The 20,162-nt window shown below is 43.4% G+C and overlaps 1 protein-coding gene across 1 annotated transcript in view; it reads left to right on the top strand.

Annotated features, from left to right (window-relative positions):
* Positions 1-20,162, top strand: part of LOC124776039 (alpha-1D adrenergic receptor-like) — a 629,857-nt gene that overhangs the window by 507,697 nt on the left and 101,998 nt on the right. The window contains exon 3 of the mRNA XM_047250879.1: positions 18,127-18,344. Coding sequence (XP_047106835.1) covers positions 18,127-18,344 — 218 coding nt within the window. The remainder of the gene's footprint in view (positions 1-18,126; positions 18,345-20,162) is intronic.

Here is a 20,162-nt window from a genome sequence, read left to right as displayed (position 1 = left end):
GTTGTATGAGCTTACTGCAGGCTCAATAATGCCCTCGTCAAGCATAGATTGTATTTCTGTTCTAACACGGTCCCTATAATGTGCTAGAATTACATATGGTCTAACACAAAATTTTGTATGCTCACGAACACGAAATTGGTATTGAAATCCCTTGATCGTTCCTGTTTTATGAGAAAAATCTGTGGAATGTGCTTGTAAAATCTCAAAAAGGTCCTGCCTATCAGTGTCATTACAATTCTCAATTGTTTGAATTTTATTCTGATTTAACTCATTAATTTCAAATATGCCGTTGATATCATCCCTGTCAGTACTTGCAGAGTGATTATTAGTGTCTCGTTCTGTAGAAAATTCCGAACTGTTGTCTAACAGAAGGTAAAGCCGATTAATTTCCTCGTCATGGTTTGAGAGCCAATCTTCAAATTTCAAAGCTATTGACTTACCTTCCTTCTCTAAACTTATTTCCGCATCGTGAAAGTTTAAGATTGCCTTGTATTCATTCAAAAAGTCTACTCCCAATATAATTTTCGTCGACAATAATGGAACAATAAGAGAGTTCATAGAGAAGCTGTGGCTTTGGCAAAATAATTCTAAATTGGTTTGTTGGCGTACATCTACACTTTTTCCAAAGATTGCACCTTGTAATTTAATCTTACGTAACGGAAGAGTGGGGCAATAGTTCGATTTGTTGCATTTGCTAAAAGCTGTTTCACTAATTACTGAAATGGGACTGCCAGAGTCAAGTACTGCCGTAAATTTTACGTCATTTACAGTAATGTGAATCACAGGATATGCAATGTTGTTAAGTTTTACGTCGTGTTCCTGGAGTAAGATGTCCCTAATGTCTTCCATTTTTACGTAATTACTAGCTACAGCAGTGGCGTCGTCAGTTTCATAAGTATGTTTTGTGGCTGCCAGCGGTGTGAGTCATCGCCTATTGTCTCTTTGTTGGCGCGCGTCGTTATTGGGATTTGGAGACCTAACTTCTACAAATTCACCGTGACGAGAGGGCCCTGCTCTGTTTGAATCCCGCCAGTTCTGATGCAATTCAGGTCTGTCGTTACGATCACATCGTCTGTCGTCATGTCGGTAGTTCCTGTAGTTTCTTTCTTGTCGGTTAAGTGATGGAGAATTTCTCCCTGAATCGTAACTGTGCGCTGGACCGTTGCGTCTGAAGTTATTCTGTCTCCCTTGATAATAATCGTTTTTGTTCCCATATTGTCTGTTTCTCTGATTGTCTCTGTGATAGTCATTACCGCAGAGAGGTGATCTTTCCCTGTAATTATTACTACTCTGCCAACGGTTCTCATACGGGTGGTGTCTGTTTTGGTCACGATTTACATTGTAAGAATAGCCTTGTCGTGTCCATTTATTATTTCTGTCATCGCGGAATTGTGACAGATGTGACCTGTAATTGTTGCACTCCTGTTTTCGCGTTCCGCGGTTGTCAGTGTCAATTTCCAGTTCTTGTAACAGTCCCTGAAAAGCTTCAATGTCGTCTTTGCAACGTCCTGCTAAAATAATATGTCGTAAATGTTCAGGCAGTTTGATTAAGCAAATGCGGATGAGTTTTGAGGGGCTGTATGGGTTTGACAGGTACTGATTCTTGTGCAACATGTCTTCAAAATATTTCACAAGACTGGAGAATTCAGATTGTTCGAAATGTTTCGTCATTATGATGCCATGTTTTACTCAGTCTTGTGTGGCTTGAGACCAATATGCTGAGAGGAAGGCATGGTAAAATTCTCCTTCACTGTGGCAATTGTGAATGACCGATCGCATTCTTACAGCTGGTTCATTCTCTAAGTAGCCACACATAAATACTAGTCTGTGTTCTAACGACCAGTTGGGAGGAAAACAATGAGAGAATTGATGGAGCCATGCTTGTAGATGAATGTCGTTGCCAGAATTCTTAACTGTTTTGAATTTACGTGTAGTAATGAACAGCTTATAGTCGAAATCATCATGTCGGCGAGTCGCATATCGGTCATTGTTAAGTCGTGTCGGCCGTTCCATCTCAAAATTCGATGCACATTGCCAATTTCTTCCGAAATGCCCTGTGTTATTATTTTGCGGCTTTTCCGTATTTCTAAGTCCCTCTTCCCGTGTTGGAGCGCGAGTGTCCTCTGAAATTTGTAATTTTTGTATTACTTGTGCCAACTGATCTTGTACTTCCCGGATTTCTCTTTTGTACCGTATATTGATTTGATTTTGATTGAATTTCCTAATTTGTTCGCACTCTTCTGTGTCATTAAAGACTACCGGTTTTGTGTCATTCAGATTATCATCTACCTTCGTAGATAAATTAGTTAATTGATCCTAAAGTTCGGCTACTTTCTCCGATAGTGTACTTATTTCCTCAGTGTGTTTTTCTGAACCAAGTTTCAGAGTATCTACTGTGTCCTTTAAGTTTTCCTGAGTTTTTGCAAGTTGCGTAACCAAATCGGTAGATGCAACTGAGTCAAATTTAGCTTGCAAGGTCTCATGATTTTCATGAACAATAGTTTGCAGTTCTTTTATGGCTGCTTCGTGATTCTGTAATGCATTTTCATGCCGCGAAAAAATAGGTTGAAAATGCTCACAAATTTGAGTTTTTACGTCATTACAGACTTTTTGACATTTCGATTCAATATTACGTAACTCAGTAGTTAAATCGTCACGTGTTTGTTCAAGAGTTTGTTCCAATGAGTCTAACTTTTGAAGCTGTTGCTGTGTTTGTCTCTGATTTTGTTCCATTGTGTCTGACTGTTGCTGTGTTTGTCTCTGATTTTGTTCCATTGTGTCTATCTTTTGAAGATTTTGTTCCATTGTGTCTAACCTTTGAAGATTTTGTTCCATTGTGTCTAATTTTTGAAGATTTTGTTCCATTGTGTCTAATTTTTGTAGCCTTTGTCCCATTTGTTGCATTAACTGTAATAACAATGCACTGGTGTCTGAAACATGTTCCATAGTGCTTTTCGGCAGTGAAGTTGCACCGCCAACATTCACATTTTGACAAGCGGAAAATGTGTCTTGACTCATTTGAGAAAACGGTGAGAACCCAAAACCTGAGTCTGCAGTATTTGCAATATTGTGTTCTGTCCTTCCCGTTTCCTGAGACGAGCTGTTGCCGACCGATCGATCGATAATGCTTCCCTGTTCACTACCTGTTTCACTGTCTACACCATTATTTGACGCCCGCTCCATTTCCCTATGCACAGTTACCAAATTACTACTTTGAATGTTTGTTAATTCATTACACAGCGGTGCTGGTCAGCTACACTCGTCGTCACTATTATTTCTCAGTTTACTTTGGGGCCTAGTGTTGCGTTTCTCACACGCCATTATTGTCACAATATTTCACACGATAACACAGAAAAGCACAATTTGAAGAGCAAAAATAAGAGAACACATTAACATAGCACTGAAAATAATAGTTAATTGCAAGCGCAGCAGCGAAATACTTGGTGCAAATCTACATGCATGCCACAACTATTTTACTGTACAACAATGAAAGGCTGCAACTATAAAGGAGATTCTCTCTACAATTGCGCGCTAGCAATAAACAATAGCTACACTAATTACACAAACTACAAGAAAAAAATCAGAAGATTCCAGTGAGGTATCCTCGGCTAAAGGGTCGACATGCGCAACGCTACGCGCCGTTCACATCCAGCTGCCGCTGCCCAACACTACAATGGCAGACAACAATACAAACTAGCCACAGACTTCACACAGCACAGCCAGTGATTCTCACACAGAGCGCTAAGTGGCGTTACCAATAAGAAAACCTAAACAGCCTACTTACAACATCAAATTGGAAAACGCTAGCGCTGCCGTTGCCGCACTCCACCCTCCCGCGCCGTAATGGGAACCGGTCTTAACAGCCATATTTGAAGACACTGGTTCAAATGGCTCTGAGCACTATGGGACTTACCTTCTGAGGTCATCAGTCGCCTAGAACTTAGAACTAATTAAACCCAACTAACTCAAGGACATCACACACTTCCATGCCCGAGGCACGATTCGAACCTGCGACCGTAGCGGTCGCTCGGTTCCAGACTGCAGCGCCTAGAAGTGCACGGCCACTGCGGCCAGCGAAGACACTGGTTCCTAGTTCTTAACTCATTACATTTAATATTTACAAACTATTATACAAGTTGCGAGCCTACGTTTCCATAGCCGTGTAGTTTTAAATTTCAATTTTTCGGTTATATGAAAAGGACATCTAAATGTCTCTATAATCATTAATAAATGTTTCGTTCGCTTCATACATGCAACATCAAATATTTTATTAGAAATACCGTAAAAAGTTGCGTGAACAGGTTAACCAACCACAAGGAAAACACAGTTGAATCGTGAGAGACGGAGAAAACATGGCGGATGTTTCAGCCTGTTATGTAGGAGCTCTAGGATAGACGATGACGAATGCCGTTTAGAGATCTTGGCAGATAGAACAGTATATTTTTTGCGCACATCGTCAAAGCGCTGAAAAGAATTGATGCTGTTTCGTCGAAAAGCAGAAGACTTAGAGATCCCACAAATAACGTCCTACGCTGGCGCACGCGCACAGCCACACACACACACACACACACACACACACACACACACAACACACACACACACACACACGTACTTGGTCAGCCAAAATTACGCTCCCCAGGCATCGGAGGCAGGGGAGCCCTGCACAGGCAATCTCGCCTCCTTTCACCCCTCAAAACAATCCTCCCACAGCTCCGAGACTTCGCAGTAGACGCCGCTTCGGCAGCACTCCACTCTTCTAACGGCTCCGAGGACGAACATACAGTTTTTTTTCCCCAAGTTCCGGTTCATCGGCAGCAGAACACTGCCAGAGACGTTTTGCCTTGCCTTTATTTCGCGATAACACTTACAAAGGGACCTTACTGAATGGCACCCACTGCTCATCCACAAAAAAATTGGAAAGAAAAACATTTTTTAAGATTACTGTGTATCCGAGTGTTGTGACTTGGCAAGACAGCCAAGCCACTATGATTGGTAGCCGAAAGGCACGCGTTAAGCTCACGCAGGCTGGCGTGAGGTCTGGAACATTTAAGGAAGTTAGACTTTAGCAAAAAAGGTCGTAGCTGTTGGAATACTTAACTTTAATCCATAATTGGTGAACATCGGTCTGATGGTACATGCATCACAAGATAAATAGCAAATGATAATGGCGCCTTGCTAGGTCGTAGCAAATGACGTAGCTGAAGGCTATGCTAACTATCGTCTCGGCAAATGAGAGCGTAATTTTGTCGCCTTGCTAGGTCGTAGCAAATGACGTAGCTGAAGGCTATGCTAACTATCGTCTCGGCAAATGAGAGCGTAATTTTATCAGTGAACCATCGCTAGCAAAGTCGGCTGCACAACTGGGGCGAGTGCTAGGAAGTCTCTCTAGACCTGCCGTGTGGCGGCGCTCGGCCTGCAATCACTGATAGTAGCGACACGCGGTCCGATTTAAAGGCTACCACCTAGCAAGTGTGGTGTCTGGTGGTGACACCACACCGAGCGCTGTTAAATAGAGAACATTACGGTTTGTTACCGTAGTTGCTTGTATCTGAGTTCATTTATAAGACGAAATAATGTTTTATGTGAGGGCTACTCGGAAACTAAGAAGTGCTCGGTAGCGAATTAAAACCACCTCAAAAATCAAAAACGCTTTAACTGTAGCGGTTAGGTATACCTCCCAGCTTCTTCTGTACATTGTCGCCGCTCCGATTTAGAGATAGTGTTGTGCCATCTTTCCATCACCCTCATCATAGAAATAGCCGCCAGTACTCTACCTCGGTCTGTAGCTCGTTCTCTGTGCCAGAATGTTGTCTTCATAGCCAGAGGCTCACGTGAGCAGAGCTAGAACTCAGGGGAAGCCAATTATGGGGTGCATTATGGGTGATCAAACAGTTCCCATCGAAAACGCTGCAGTTTCATCATCATAGGCCCTGCCGAGTGGCCGGCCAGGGTGGCCGAGCGGTTCTAGGCGCTACGGTCTGGAACCGCGCGACCGCTACGCTAGTAGGTTCGAATCCTGCCTCGGTCATGGATTTGTGTGATGTCCTTAAGTAGTTCTAAGTTCTAGGGGACTGATGACCTCAGAAGTTAAGTGCCATAGTCCTCAGAGCCATTTGAACCATTTAAACCTGCCGAGTGCGGCCGAGAATTGTCATGAGGAAGGAAACGCCTGGCGGTTGTATTATGAGGGCTGCGTGGCATCAGGTGGAATCTCAAATGTGTTCAGATGTGTGTGAAATCTTATGGGACTTAACTGCTAAGGTCATCAGTCCCTAAGCTGACACACTACTTAAGCTGAATTATCCTAAGGACAAACACACACACCCATGCCCGAGGGAGGACTCGAAACTCCGCCGGGACCAGCCGCACAGTCCATGACTGCAGCTCCCTAGACCGCGCGGCTAATCCCGCGTAGTGGCAGAATCTCCCAGCAGACCCTCATTCATGGCGGAAGATATTATTTTCTAGGCATCTTCATGTGCTTACTGAGCTCTCTGAACTGAAAAGAAACACGCGATGTGGTCGACTGGCATTCTAGATACACTGCCCAACACAGCAGTGCATAGCTTCATCGGTCCTTTCTTTCAGAATTGCCCTCATATATAAGACTTAGAAGAGACGAGCGAGGTATGGTATATATGGAGGCGATGCATGGTTTCTGTTAAACTATATGTGATTTCGTTAGCACCAATAAACATTTAAGTTCCACTGGAAATCGCTCTGATTAAAGATATCATCTTAACAAATGTGATACAATATTATTACGCGATCTGACTATCCTCAGGAACAATCCATCATACATAACGCAACAGAGATTCTCTTGGTGTCACGATTGAAATACTACTGATTATGGTGATATAGTAATGTAACGTTGTAAGAGAATATAGTAAGCGTACGACGAAACAGCTTTTTCTTGCAACTCTCGAGTCAAACTTGCCTTCCGTGGTCTGAAACTAAGTTTTTGGTGCTGAAAGATGCTTGATATTTGAATAAACTGCTCGAAGCAGAAGTGGTTCCAGTTGAACTATCGATGCAAGTAAAACATTATCCTAGTGCTGTAATTATCTCTGCAGATGACGTTAGTGCAAGCCTCACTGTCCTGCAAAAGTAATTTAATAATTTTTAATTATACTCTTGATAGCAACGAAACAGCAATAAAAACCATGAGATTTTCTTTGAAACTGTTATTTCATTCGGAAAGCACAAGGATTCTACACAGAATAATCAGATTAACGTCACATGATTCACGTAGTGTCCTTATCAGAGTCATATACATACCTGCTCCATAAAGCGTATTTGAAAAACATGTAGGATGCGAAACCTCCTGATGAATTAAATACTGACTTACTAAATCTGATCACGGATCAGCAAAAATGCGGATTCTGACCAACATTAGTCGTAAACGAAAGTGTACTCTTCTACTCATTCTATGAAAGAAAATGTGCGGGTGCATGTACCTGTGTCTATGACCTATAACATTGCATAAGCAGACACACCGTTCAAATATATTTCGGCGGTTCGCCAAATGAAGAAACACTTTACCTTGTTATGGAAACAACGTACGAGTTACACCGATCTTTGTATGGGTTTTGTTGCATATATCAGAGTGAGCTCATTTTAGCATATTGTCAACGTCAGGTTTTCTGTAAATACGTTAACAGGTGATAGTCTTGATATTGTAAGCTGTAACTACAATAAGAAAGGTTTTATACATTCGATTGGTGTTTTTACCTTTTGTGTATTATCGATGCTGCCATTCTCTGGCTTGGAAGAATCTGTGTTTAGACGCTACTTGGAATTTCTTTGAAGACGTATGTGATTTTTAAATTTGGATTAGTTAGTTTATGTGCATCTCTTGACAGCTTGGATGAATGTGGATCAGCGATGTTACATGTTCACATATTTAGCACTAGAAGTACTTGATGCGCAGATATCTGGTTATGTTTTCATTATTGTCTTAGGTTTGTTTCTGATTATGTTTTTTACCTGAAATTGCCGGCCGCGGTGGCCAAGCGGTTCTAGGCGCTTCAGTCCGGATAATTCTCTCTGTCTGTAAACTTTCTGTGAGATTCTATAAGAAAAGTAGCTTTCAAGCTGGTGATCAAACTTAATATTTGAGATAATGCAAATTCTGACTGGAGGAGACAGTCTGGTAGTGGAATTGCCACATTTGCTGTGATGAAATTCTGTAGCAAAACTCACTAGTTATGGAAAATCCGTTCTTTAGTAGTGCCTCGTTCATACTTCCCACGATTGGAGAGTGAAGAATGGAAATGTTGCTGACACTGTTACGCGAAATTGTAAACGTTTCCATCGTGTACAATGTGAAATTCCTGCGACTTGTCACGTTGAGATTAATTTTCAATGTATCTGCTTCGGGTACTCCTCTCACTTTTTGTCGTTATCTCAAACGAGGACTGATACTCACTCGGCGATTTATGAATCTAGCACTGTCTGTGATCTTCGTTAGTACGTGTCATTTTTCGGTTTGATGCCAGTAACGCTTAATAATGGAATTCAGTTTCCTTAAGTATATTTGGCAGGAAGTATTAGAAGAACAGTCATTATATACGTGGAACACCCAGTAAAAGAATGTAATTGGTAAAGTTATACACTGTCCGTCCACGTTAATGTGACCACGCGTTAAAAACCTGAAAAACCACCTTTTGCATCACGAACTGCTACGAGACGTGCAGAAAGCGTATCAGTGAGCTTCTGAAAAGTACCGACGTGAATGTGGACCCATACCGAATCCAGTGCCGTAGCCAGCGGCGTTAGATTTCTCGGATGAGATTCCGTGACACGAGGAGCCCGATGCAGGTGCTCGCACGGATCCTCTAGTGAGTTTAAATTTTCGGAGTCTGGTGGGCAGGCGAGCCCGGAAAACTCATCCTGATGCTCTTCGAACGACGCATGTCCACTGCGAGCAGCGTCACACGTAACATTGTCCTGCTGGTAGATGTCATTGTGCCGTGTGTTCATCCTTTGTGCCTTCCAGAACGACGAGATCACTTAGGGAATGCCGTGAAGACAAGCCCTAGACCATAGTGCACCTTCCTCCGGCGTGGATTCTTCCACCGATTGTTGCAGATTGCTAGCTTTCAGATATTTAACGCCGTACACGCCAAAGGCCATCTGTCCGATGGGGCATAAAACAAGATTGATCTGTAGCGTCTCTTTGCAATATCGGCGTGCCAAGTCCACCCTTTGTCGTCGATGCACAGCAGTCAGCATCGGTATAAAATATACGCCTGCTATGGAGCCCCATTCGCAGCAACATTCGGTCAAGGGTGGTTGAAGATACATTATCTGATTAAAAGTATCCGGACACCCCCAAAAACATACGTTTTCCATATTAGGTGCCTTGTGCTGCCACCTTCTGCCAAGTACTCCATACCGGCGACATCGGTAGTCATTAGACATCGTGAGAGAGCAGAATGGGGCGCACCGCGGAACTCGCTGACATCGGCTGTGGTCAGGTGATTGGGTATCACTTGTGTCATACGTCTGCACGCGAGATTTCCGTGCTCCTAAACATCCCTAGGTCCACTGTTTCCGATGTGATAGTGAAGTGGAAACATGAAGGGACACGTTCAGTACAAAAGCGTGCAGGCCGACCTCGTCACTTGATTGACAGAGACCGACGACAGTTCAAGAGCGTCGTAATGTGTAATAGGCAGACATCTATCCAGACCACTACACAGGGCCGGCCGCTGCGGCCAAGCAGTTCTAAGCGATTCAATCCGGAACTGCGCTGCTGCTACAGTAGCAGATTCGAATTCTGCTCGGCCATGGATGTGTGTGATGTCCTCAGGTTAGTCAGGTTTAAGTAGTTATAAGGCTAGGGGACTGATGACCTCAGATGTTAAGTCCCATAGTGCTTAGAGCCATTTGAACCACTACACGGGAATTCCAAACTGGATCTGGATCAACTGCAAGTACTATGGGAGTTAGGCGGGAGTGAGATAACGTGGATTTCATGGTCGAGCGGCAGCTCTTAAGCCACGCATCACGCCGGTAAATGCCAAACGACGTCTCGCTTGGTGTGAGGAGCGTAAACATTGTACGACTGAACAGTGGAAAAATGTTGTGTGAGTGACGAAACACGGTACACTATGTCGCGATCCAATGGTAGGGTGTGGGTATGGTGAATTACCGGTGAACGTTACCCACCACCTTGTGTAGTGCCAACAGTAAAATTTGGAGGCGTTGGTGTTATGGCGTCGTCGCGTTTTTCAGGGAGGGGGCTTGCACCCTTTATGTATTGCGTAACACTAACACAGTACAGACCTATATTGATGTTACAAGCACCTTCTTGCTTCCCACTGTTGAAGAGCAATTCCATGATGGCGATTGTATCTTTCAACACGGTCGAACACCTGTTCATAATGCACCGGCTGTGGCGGAGTGGTTGAACTACAATAACATCCCTGCAATGGACTGGCCTGCACAGAGCCCTGACGTCAATCCCACAGACCACCTGTGGGATGTTTTGGAACGCCGACTTCGTGCCAGGCGTCACCGACCGACTTCGATACCTCTCGTCAGTGCAGCACTCGGAGAAACTTTGGCTGCCATTCCCCAAGAAACCTTCCAGCACCTGATTGAATGTATGCCTGCGAGAGTGTAAGCTGTCATCAAGGCTAAGGGTGGGCCAACACCGCACTGAATTCCGTCTTTACCAATGGAGGACGCCATTAACTTCTAAGTTATGTTCAGGCAGGTGTCCGGAAGCTTTTGATCACATTGTGTGCTTATAAGGAGCTATCGTCTGTTGCTGCCATTTATGGTCCGTGGTGCACCACAACTGCTTCGGCGCCGATTTAGGGTAGCGCAGTTTTGCGACCAACAAGTGAACAGTTTACAAACATAGCCGTCCGGCAAATGTTTATTATTATGACCTTTTGAATGTCAGATAAATTGCCCCGTTTCCTCATTACGCCGACTGCTCTCCTTGCCGCGCCCCCTTCTCCTTGTACGCGCTTTAGTTACCCTACAATACTAGTCACCTGGTGTCTGTGAGTGGTTATTGAAAGTCGACGTTCAACATTGGCGGTGGTCACACTGAGTATTCTATCTGGTAAATTTGTTTGACCGTGTTTTAGAAATGTCGGCATCATAACACGAGGGGCCTTCAGTAAGTAATGCAACACTTTTTTTTCTTTTCAGGGATAGCTTTCAGTTGGGAAAATGAGGAATTTGTTATGGAAAATCGTGGAATACTCCCGCTTCAGATTATACAGTTATATGAAGTTTGATTGCCGGAGATGCTATACGTACCCTTCAAAATAGCGAATGTAGTGAAGGTGGGTTCCAAGCTCAGAGCTGCCATTGAATTCCTTTCGCGAACAGTCAGAGCATAGCAGACATTCGTATGCGCTTGGCCACCGTGTACGGAGACCAGGCAGTGAACAAAAGAGAAATTATGTTTAATGTCGTCTCCCATTATGCCACGATCATCTCGAAGGGGATTGTGGTACTCTTCAGGGAATTGAAGAAACGACTTCAGCTTGTTCCTCACCACAATAATGTAATCGACTTCCCGTCTGCAAGGAACACAAGGCCTTGCACAAGTCTGCTCACCCGACAGGAGCTCACAAAACTTCGGTGGGCTGTTCTTCCTCATGCAGGCTACAGCTGGATATCGCACCTTCCGACTTCCATCTGTTTATTTCAGTGGAGGATACATTCTGCGCGAAGTAGTACGTGGATGACGGGGAGATTATTGATGCAAGAAGAATTCGATCAGCAGAGAGGCATCATGCCATCGTACCGGTCCTCACAAAAAGATGGCGTAAGTAGGCCCTCCAAAAAAAATGTCATAAGGAAGTCGCACTGAACTGAGACGATGTTGAGAAATACGGATTTGTATCCAGAAGAATGGGGGACGACATGATGTATTGGAATCCTGAGTAAAACCAACGTGCTTTCGGACACAACGTGTTGCATTGCTTATTAAATGCCCCTCGTATTTTTGTATAAATATGAACATTGCCTGATTGAAAGTGCTTAGCCGGCCGGGGTGGCCGAGCGGCTCTAGGCGCTACAGTCTGGAACCGTGCGACGGCTACGGTCGCAGGTTCGAATCCTGCCTCGGGCATGGATGTGTGTGATGTCCTTAGGTTAGTTAGACTTAAGTAGTTCTAAGCCCTAGGTGGCTGATGACCTTCGAAGTTAAGTCCTGTACTGCTCAGAGTCATTTGAACCATTTGAAAGTACCGATATTTCAGATATACCGACATGTTTTCGCAATGTCTAGTGATAACGTCAAATTGAATACCTTTCAGCCGTGTAGATTCCAAACTTATTTTATTTGGCTACCAGTTTCGGCAATTAACTACGCCATCTTCAGGCCCTTGGGCGCTCGAAACATGAAGACGAGTCGTCATGTCTTCGTTTCATGAGCGCCCAAGGTCATTTACCCACCGGGGCCCCCGGGGTCAGCATGGCGGCGGTCCCTGTCCCGCTGAGATAATTTGTCCTTTTAGGACAATTATCTGAGCAAGCACCCACGCCAGCAAAAGGTTGGCACGTGTAAAAGTTTTCGTTTTCGAGCGTCATGCAGTGCCCCCTTTTTGTTCAATATGTATATAAATACAGAATCTTCTATATTTTATTCAGTCAGCACAATGTCGTGGTTAAATCAGTATTTAAGCACAGGATCACATAGTTGCATTCAGTACGACAGAGGAACTTTATATCCAGGACCAGTGGACGATATTGAAATGGCGGAACAGGGAAACACCTTTATTGTTAATATAGATAATAGTATACGGACAATGTTTCGACAAGATGCCGCAGATGAAATTAGGTACGGAGAAAATCCAGCATATGATGATTCAGACGAAGAAGTCGTCGAAATTGAGTTGGAGCCAATGCCATCAGAAGAAGTTAATACTGGACAGCGCCAGCGTCATCCATATCAGTACGGCGAGGAAGGTCACACTGCAATAGATGTAGATACAGACGAAAATAAACCGCTTTTATCTGGAACGGCTGAAACAGCAGTGGACGGCGCAACCTTGACCACAGTGTTATCTGGAACTGGTACCGCAACTGCCGCGACTTTACCAACAGCGCAAATTGCTGGAGCTGCTGGTGTCACTGCTTTGGCCGATGCTGGAATAGCGTATGGTACAAAAAAATTAGTTGATGGAATAAGTAACAAAGGATTGACGTTGCTAGGTAGCGATTATGTTGGGCCTGGAAACCCTATAAATACAGACGCACCGCGAAGTGCAGCAGATGCAATTGCCAAGGAACACGACGTCGGGTACGATCGCCTGTTAAAAGAAGCTAGAGAACGTGCATTTACTGAAAAAGAATTCCGAGAACGAGTTCAAAAGTTGGATGCTAAAGCTATTATAGACTTTGCCATAGATTGGAGCCATACACGCAATTGGCATTCGTTTGCAGGAAAATACGGACTAAAATTAAAATCGTTTGTTGAAGAAAAAAATTGGAAAAGTTTTATATCCAGTAAAACCAAATGCCAAACCAGAAGGTGTGTATATTTACGTGCATATGAATATTCAATAACTGATTATAAATTATATGTCAATGTTAATAATAACGTTTCTCGCCTTCAGCAGAAGTACGATTGGCCTCCTTGGGAACGCCCAAATTGGAATGAAATGCATGAAGGCCAGAAACGTTATGCATATGAACAGTGGCTAACGTCACGTGTACGTCGTGGTTTGCCCATAGATCACGAACGTCCATCAACATCTGGCGGTACATCATTAGCACCGAGCTCAGAAAGTGTTCCTGAAATCGACTCGGAAGAGGACGTAGAAGATTCTTACGACAACGGAGAGGATCCAAACCCCGCTCAACCATTAGTTCCTTATTCTGACTCTGACACAGAAAATAGTGCTATGAACGAAGAAACAGCTAAACGTACAGCATCGACCCAAGAAGCACCGAGCGAGGTGGCGCAGTCGTTAGACACTGGACTCGCATTCGGGAGGACGACGGTTCAATCCCGCGACCGGCCATCCTGATTTAGGTTTTCCGTGATTTCCCTCAATCGCTCAAGGCAAATGCCGGGATGGTTCCTTTCAAAGGGCACGGCCGACTTCCTTCCCCGTCCTTCCCTAATCCTATGAGACCGATGACCTCGCTGTCTGGTCTCCTTCCCCGAAACAACCAACCAACCCAAGAAGCAAAGGGTGCAAAGAAGGCTAGAAAAACACTTCCTGGCACAGCAGCTCCCTCTGCTAATGGAATGGGCGTTTCTGAGGTAGATGCAGATTCTCGTACTGGCAGTGTTATTGTTAGCTATGACTATAAACCAACATTAGGTTTTGTCAAAATACCAAAAGTTGCAAATGTTGATATATTCCCCATTACAGCTACCGCACAAGGAGTACCTCAACGGTATACAATTACTGGTGACAAGCACTGTTATCCGTTAATGGCATGTGACAATTTTTCAAAAACACCTTTGGAACCAGCTCAAATTCAGGAACAATTAGTACAAGCTATTACTCCAGTAACGAATGATGATTTCTCTGGATATGATGATCTAATAGAAAAGGCAGATATTGCTTCTGCTGGGTACGATATTAGACTCCATGATACAAACGTCCAACCTAGTCTTCATGTAGGCATAAACCCTACATATGCTTTAAGCACTGGCAGTTTAAATAATGATATTGTTAAATATACTGATACTCAAATGTTGTTTGAAGTTATTGCTGAATGTTCTGTTTATTCAGATGGTTTGGAAACTCATTATCCCAGAGCAAATGTATCAATGTTCAGGAATCTGATATGATTTATACGTCAAATGTGAAAAGGAATCAGGAATCATCAGTGTACAAGGGACAATATGAAATTAAACAAGCTTGAATATAATATCTTGTGTTTATTGTAAAAAACATTTGTAGTGTACAAAATTGTAAATAAATGAATTATTACATTAGAACAGTGTTTCATTTCAATAATCAATATTATACATGTGAAGTAATTGAAAGAAAGCCAGAGGATACGGCTTTTTACAAACATTTTTTAATTCGTCAAACTTTCTCCACCTAATTGTATGTACACAAATATCTTTAAAATCTGGGTGAGAACAAATAACTGGTTGTGAATTTGAAATTAACAGTAATGGAGTACGTCTTAATATAGCGTCTCCTTTGTACTTCACTCTGATGTTACATGCAATTCCTTCACACACTTTTTTTAAAATCCTCAATTGCACCCTCCTCTAAAGAAATTTCATTTCCAACAATGACACGTCTGTTAACAGCATCTTGCAATGCAAACTGATTCGTTCTATCATTACAACGTCCAATGTGGCCAACATTTAAACCAAGTGAAATTATACAATCAAAAAACCAATTTTTGCCACTATTTGGTGGACCAATAATACATAATGTGTTTAACTTTTTATTTGGTACATATATATTTTTACCTTCAAATCCTTGCCATTGATACAATCCTTTCTTATTAATTACAGATACAAGATTTGTTAAAAATTTCGTAGCCTCGTCAGTATCATCTTCACATTGAAATAATAAAATTTTACTTAGCCAAGAAAGAGAATCTTGAAGAGTATAATAATATTCCCAAATATTTGTCGAATGAGAATAAAAAATATTATCTTCAGAACCAGAGCACAATAAATTTTCTGTACCACGTAAATCCAATTCTTTTATTGTTTTTTTATACAATTCTAAGCCAATATCAAAAAATGGTTTGAATTTAGGGTCAATCAAATTAATAAAATATGGATGAGCAGATGATATTACATTGACTAAATTTTCTGGAGGGATACAATTATAACTTAAAAAAAGGGATAGTACCATTTTCGCTGTTTTTTCAGCATTGCACCCTTTCCCTGTAACGATTGGCGTGCGCTTGCTATGAGGCCATTTATATGCTGCATCACTGGCGAGTTCGCTTCCACATTGATTAACATTTCCAGTGTCTTGCCCCTCCAATACTGTGAGGGATTGCTCGACGAAACTGTTCCATTGTATAATTTCAAGCTCACCAGGCAATCGCTTATCGGTTCCTCTAAGCCGAACTTGTCCCGTACTTGGCCGTTTTTACAAGTAGAGATATAAAAGAAAATTGAGCCAGTCGATGTCTGACATGGCTGCGATTGCTCTAGTGCGTCTTATTGTTTTCTTAATTCGACTGACAATAAATCCGTCAGTTCGAAACCTACAGCGGCACCGTCTTGATGAGTAGATACAGTCGTGTGTGAGGTGGATGTGGTCCCCATCATGTTTCCACATGATAATCTGGCCAGGGTAGGTTTGTGCAATGATATTAATTCGTCTACAGAATACATCAACTTCGTTCTCTCCTCTGAGGACAATAACGTCTGTGTAATACCATAATTCAGAGATCTCAGATATTCGGAGAAGCTCTGGAAACCAAAGGACGAGACTAATGAAGAACTTTCGAATTGCGTCAAATAGTTCAAAATGGTAAAGATGTATTCGCCTAAGAGTCCATCTCCCTGTGCCAGCTTGCAATTCAATCTCGTCATTAAGTATATCATTGCCTTCAAGAACGGTGTTGGTATTTCTGCTTCCAAAAGAGTGAAGATCGTCTGGACGGCTTCCAACAGATTCTCCATTACAAATCAGCAAACAACAAATCAGATATATCAGCGTCATCTTCCTCTGAATCCGATACACTGCTTAACGAGCCACCACAACGTACACTTCTGAACAATGGAGTATTTGCACAAAACATGCACCAATGACTATATTGTTTAATATGTGGTGGACAAGTTACCCCATATGAAAATGATGGTGTCTTAGTTACCATATTAATTTCCATTTCAATAAGAAGTTGTTGCAATAGCACGTTTTGCCATGAATCGGATAATTTATATAAACAGTTCTCACAAATCGTATATACAAAACGCTTGTAAGTTACTTCGTAAAAAAATTCTTTAATTTTGAATCTACTTTACCAGAATGTACAAATGTCAAAAGAAGACATTGTGATTAAACCAAGTGTTTCCCATGGAACTGGAATTCCTGCTCTTATTTTTGCACAAGCTTCTAATGCATCATTTACGATCTCACAAATCATTGGAACATTCTCACTTTTTGTAAATATATAACATTCTGGCAACCTATACGAATTTAACATGAAATTAAATTTCGAAACACGAAATTCCAACAGAATATCTTCCCGTATAGTTTGTACTAAATCTAATCGAAAAACATCCAACGCATTTTACAGTCTTCCGCAAACAGCAACTCGTGCAAGTTTGTACAAAGTTTCCATTGTAATAGAAGTGTACTTACTATTTCTGGCAGCTCGTTAGCGACAATAGAAGTTCTCGGAGTCGATTCAGAAGACATAATGTACAGACGACACTAGCATGCCCCTTATATACTGGAGTGATTGCTAACCAACTGCAGTTATCAATACTCATATGTCTGTCACTCCAAAACGAAAACTTTTACACGTGCCAACCTTTTGCTGGTGTGGGTGCTTTCTCAGATAATTGTCCTAAAAGGACAAATTATCTCAGTGGGACAGGGACCGCTGCCATGCTGACCCCGGGGGCCCCGGTGGGTAAATGACCTTGGGCGCTCGAAACATGAAGACGAGTCGTCATGTCTTCGTTTCATGAGCGAACGTGTAGGAAGATTCCACCTCGGTTCTGATCAAACCAGGGGCCATAAATAATGGTATTGGTATATTTTTGCTACAGTGATCTCTTTTGCTATTGCCATCATGGGTTGAACTGACCACTGTACCAAAAATCTACCAATACCAGTATTGCTAACCCCCGTTTTGATCAGGTAGAATCTTCCTACACGTCGGTCAGTTGCCTGAAGATGGTGTAGTAAAACGCTGACACTGGTAGCTAAATAATAGCCAAATAAAATAAGGTGGGAAACTAGACTGTGGAAAGGTTATTAATTTGACATACGTAGACTAGTGATAAATGATTCATGGGTGACAATGCACTGCAGAATTACCTGTAAGTTACCTATGTATTTAACGATGCTTGAAAAACTGCTGCTGTAACAGCGCGTTGACACTGTTATGTGGCCACATTGCAGCGGCTGCTGGTCGCGCCTGTGGCGCAGCCGTTTCTGTGCTGTGCCTGTGTCTGAGCCAGGTGCCTTTGTGGTGGTGTTGCAGTGGCGGTGGTGGTGGCGTTCTTCATCTGCTGGGCGCCGTTCCACGCGCAGCGGCTGGTCGCCATGTACGTGACGGCGGACGCGCAGCGCGAGCGCGGACCGTCTGAGCTCATCTACGCCATCGTCACCTACACGTCGGGCATCCTCTACTACGTCTCCACCACCATCAACCCCATACTCTACCAGATCATGTCGCACAAGTTCCGCGAAGCCTTCAAGGTAGGTACAAGCTCGTTCCGCACCTTCTACTGTAAGAAGTGCGGCTGCTTAGCTGGATGGTTACGTGCTCGCCTCCCATGCAAGCGGGCCAGGGTTCAATTCCCTGGTGGGTTAGAGATTTTCTCCGATCAGGGACTGGGTCTTGTGTTGTCCTCATCATCATTTCATCCTCATCAGCGGCGCGCAAATCGCCCACTGTGGGTCGACGGAAATAAGACTTGCACTTGCCAGCCGAACTTCCCCGCATGGGGCCTCCAGGCCAATGATGCCATACGCTCGTTTCCATTTTTTTACTGTACGCATCTGTAAAAAATCGCTGGCTTAGGGTGCGCTCGCACTACACGGGACATGAATCACCAAACAGTTACCCGAAACTGTGGTTATGTAGACTTTTACGGCTTAATGACTGATGATTCTCTTCTCGGATGTGCGTACTTAGAGCATACAAAATTCCTTCTCATTGTTGGATGGCTTATACTGGCCGAACTATCCATATTAGGAATGGAACGAGCATGTGAGAACTGAGGTAGCGAAGGCGAATGGCGGATTTCGGTTTATCGGCAAAATTTTAGGAAAGAGTGGTTCCTCTCTAGAGGGGACCGCATGTAGGACGCTAGTGAACCTATTCTTGAGTACTGTTCGAGTGTTTGGGATCTGTACCAGGTCGGATTGAAGGAAGACGTCGAAGCAATTCCGAGGCGGGCTGCTAGATTTGCTACCGGGAGATTCGGGAAACACCTAAGTGTTACAGAGACGCTTCGGGAACTCAACTGGGGAACCATGCAGGTAAGCCGACGTTATTTTCTAGATACGCTTGAGAAAATTTAGTGAACCGGCATCTGAAGCTGACTGCCGAACTATTCTACTGCCGCAAACACACATCGTGCGTAGGGGCCACAAAGATAAGATTCGAGAAAGTAGGGCTCATACAGAGGCATATAGACAGGCGCTTTCCCTCGCTCTATTTATTAGTGGAACAGGAAAGGAAATGGCTAGTAGTGGTACAGGGTACCGGCCGCCTAGCACCGTACCGTGGCTTACGGACTGTTGATGTAGATAAAGATGTGGGTGTGGATGAAGTCCGATGTGCGGAACACCATCGCCGCACTCGTTCGCTCCTGACAAATATGCAGTGACAGAACACTATCTTAACGAGGGACGCAGGATGGTGCGTAACAGGACGCAAATTACCGCTCCTGGAAATGTGTTCTAAAGGAATTGATTGAGATTCGTTTAGCTGATAGTATCATTAATAGGGATGCGTTTGTCTCTTCATTTAATATATGGATGCGGATATTTCTGAAATTAAACAACAACGGTCCCTGTATCGACAGGCGCATTCTGTTAGTAAGTGTTCTGCTAGTGACGCACCGTTTTGAAACTTCCTGGCTGGTTAACACTGTATGGCTGACCGAGGTTCAAACTCGGGACCTTCAGGTTTCGCGGGCAAGTGCTCTACCAACTGAGCTTCCAAAGTACGACTCACGACCCGTCCTCACAGCTTTACTTCCGCTAGTAGCTCGTCTCTGGCAAAGACCCTGAGTTCGAGTCTCGGTCTGGCACACAATTTTAACCTGCCAGGAAGTTTCATATCAGCGCACACTCCGCTGCAGAGTGAAAATTTCATTCTGGATGCATCGTTTTGTCTATTTCTCCACCCGTGGGCTACTTGTTCACAGAGCTGCAGCTTGCGCAAGCGCGATGGGCCGACCACAGTCTACACAGGAGCCGCCAACTATGTTGGAGACTCAGTTCTGACGAGACTGTGCATCAGCATACTCACCTGAAGATGGCGGCCAGTTGGTCTGTTTAAATACT

This window comes from Schistocerca piceifrons, chromosome 2, assembly GCF_021461385.2.
Source record: "Schistocerca piceifrons isolate TAMUIC-IGC-003096 chromosome 2, iqSchPice1.1, whole genome shotgun sequence".
Lineage (NCBI taxonomy): Eukaryota > Metazoa > Arthropoda > Insecta > Orthoptera > Acrididae > Schistocerca > Schistocerca piceifrons.
This window is presented reverse-complemented; position numbering and strand designations above follow the sequence as displayed.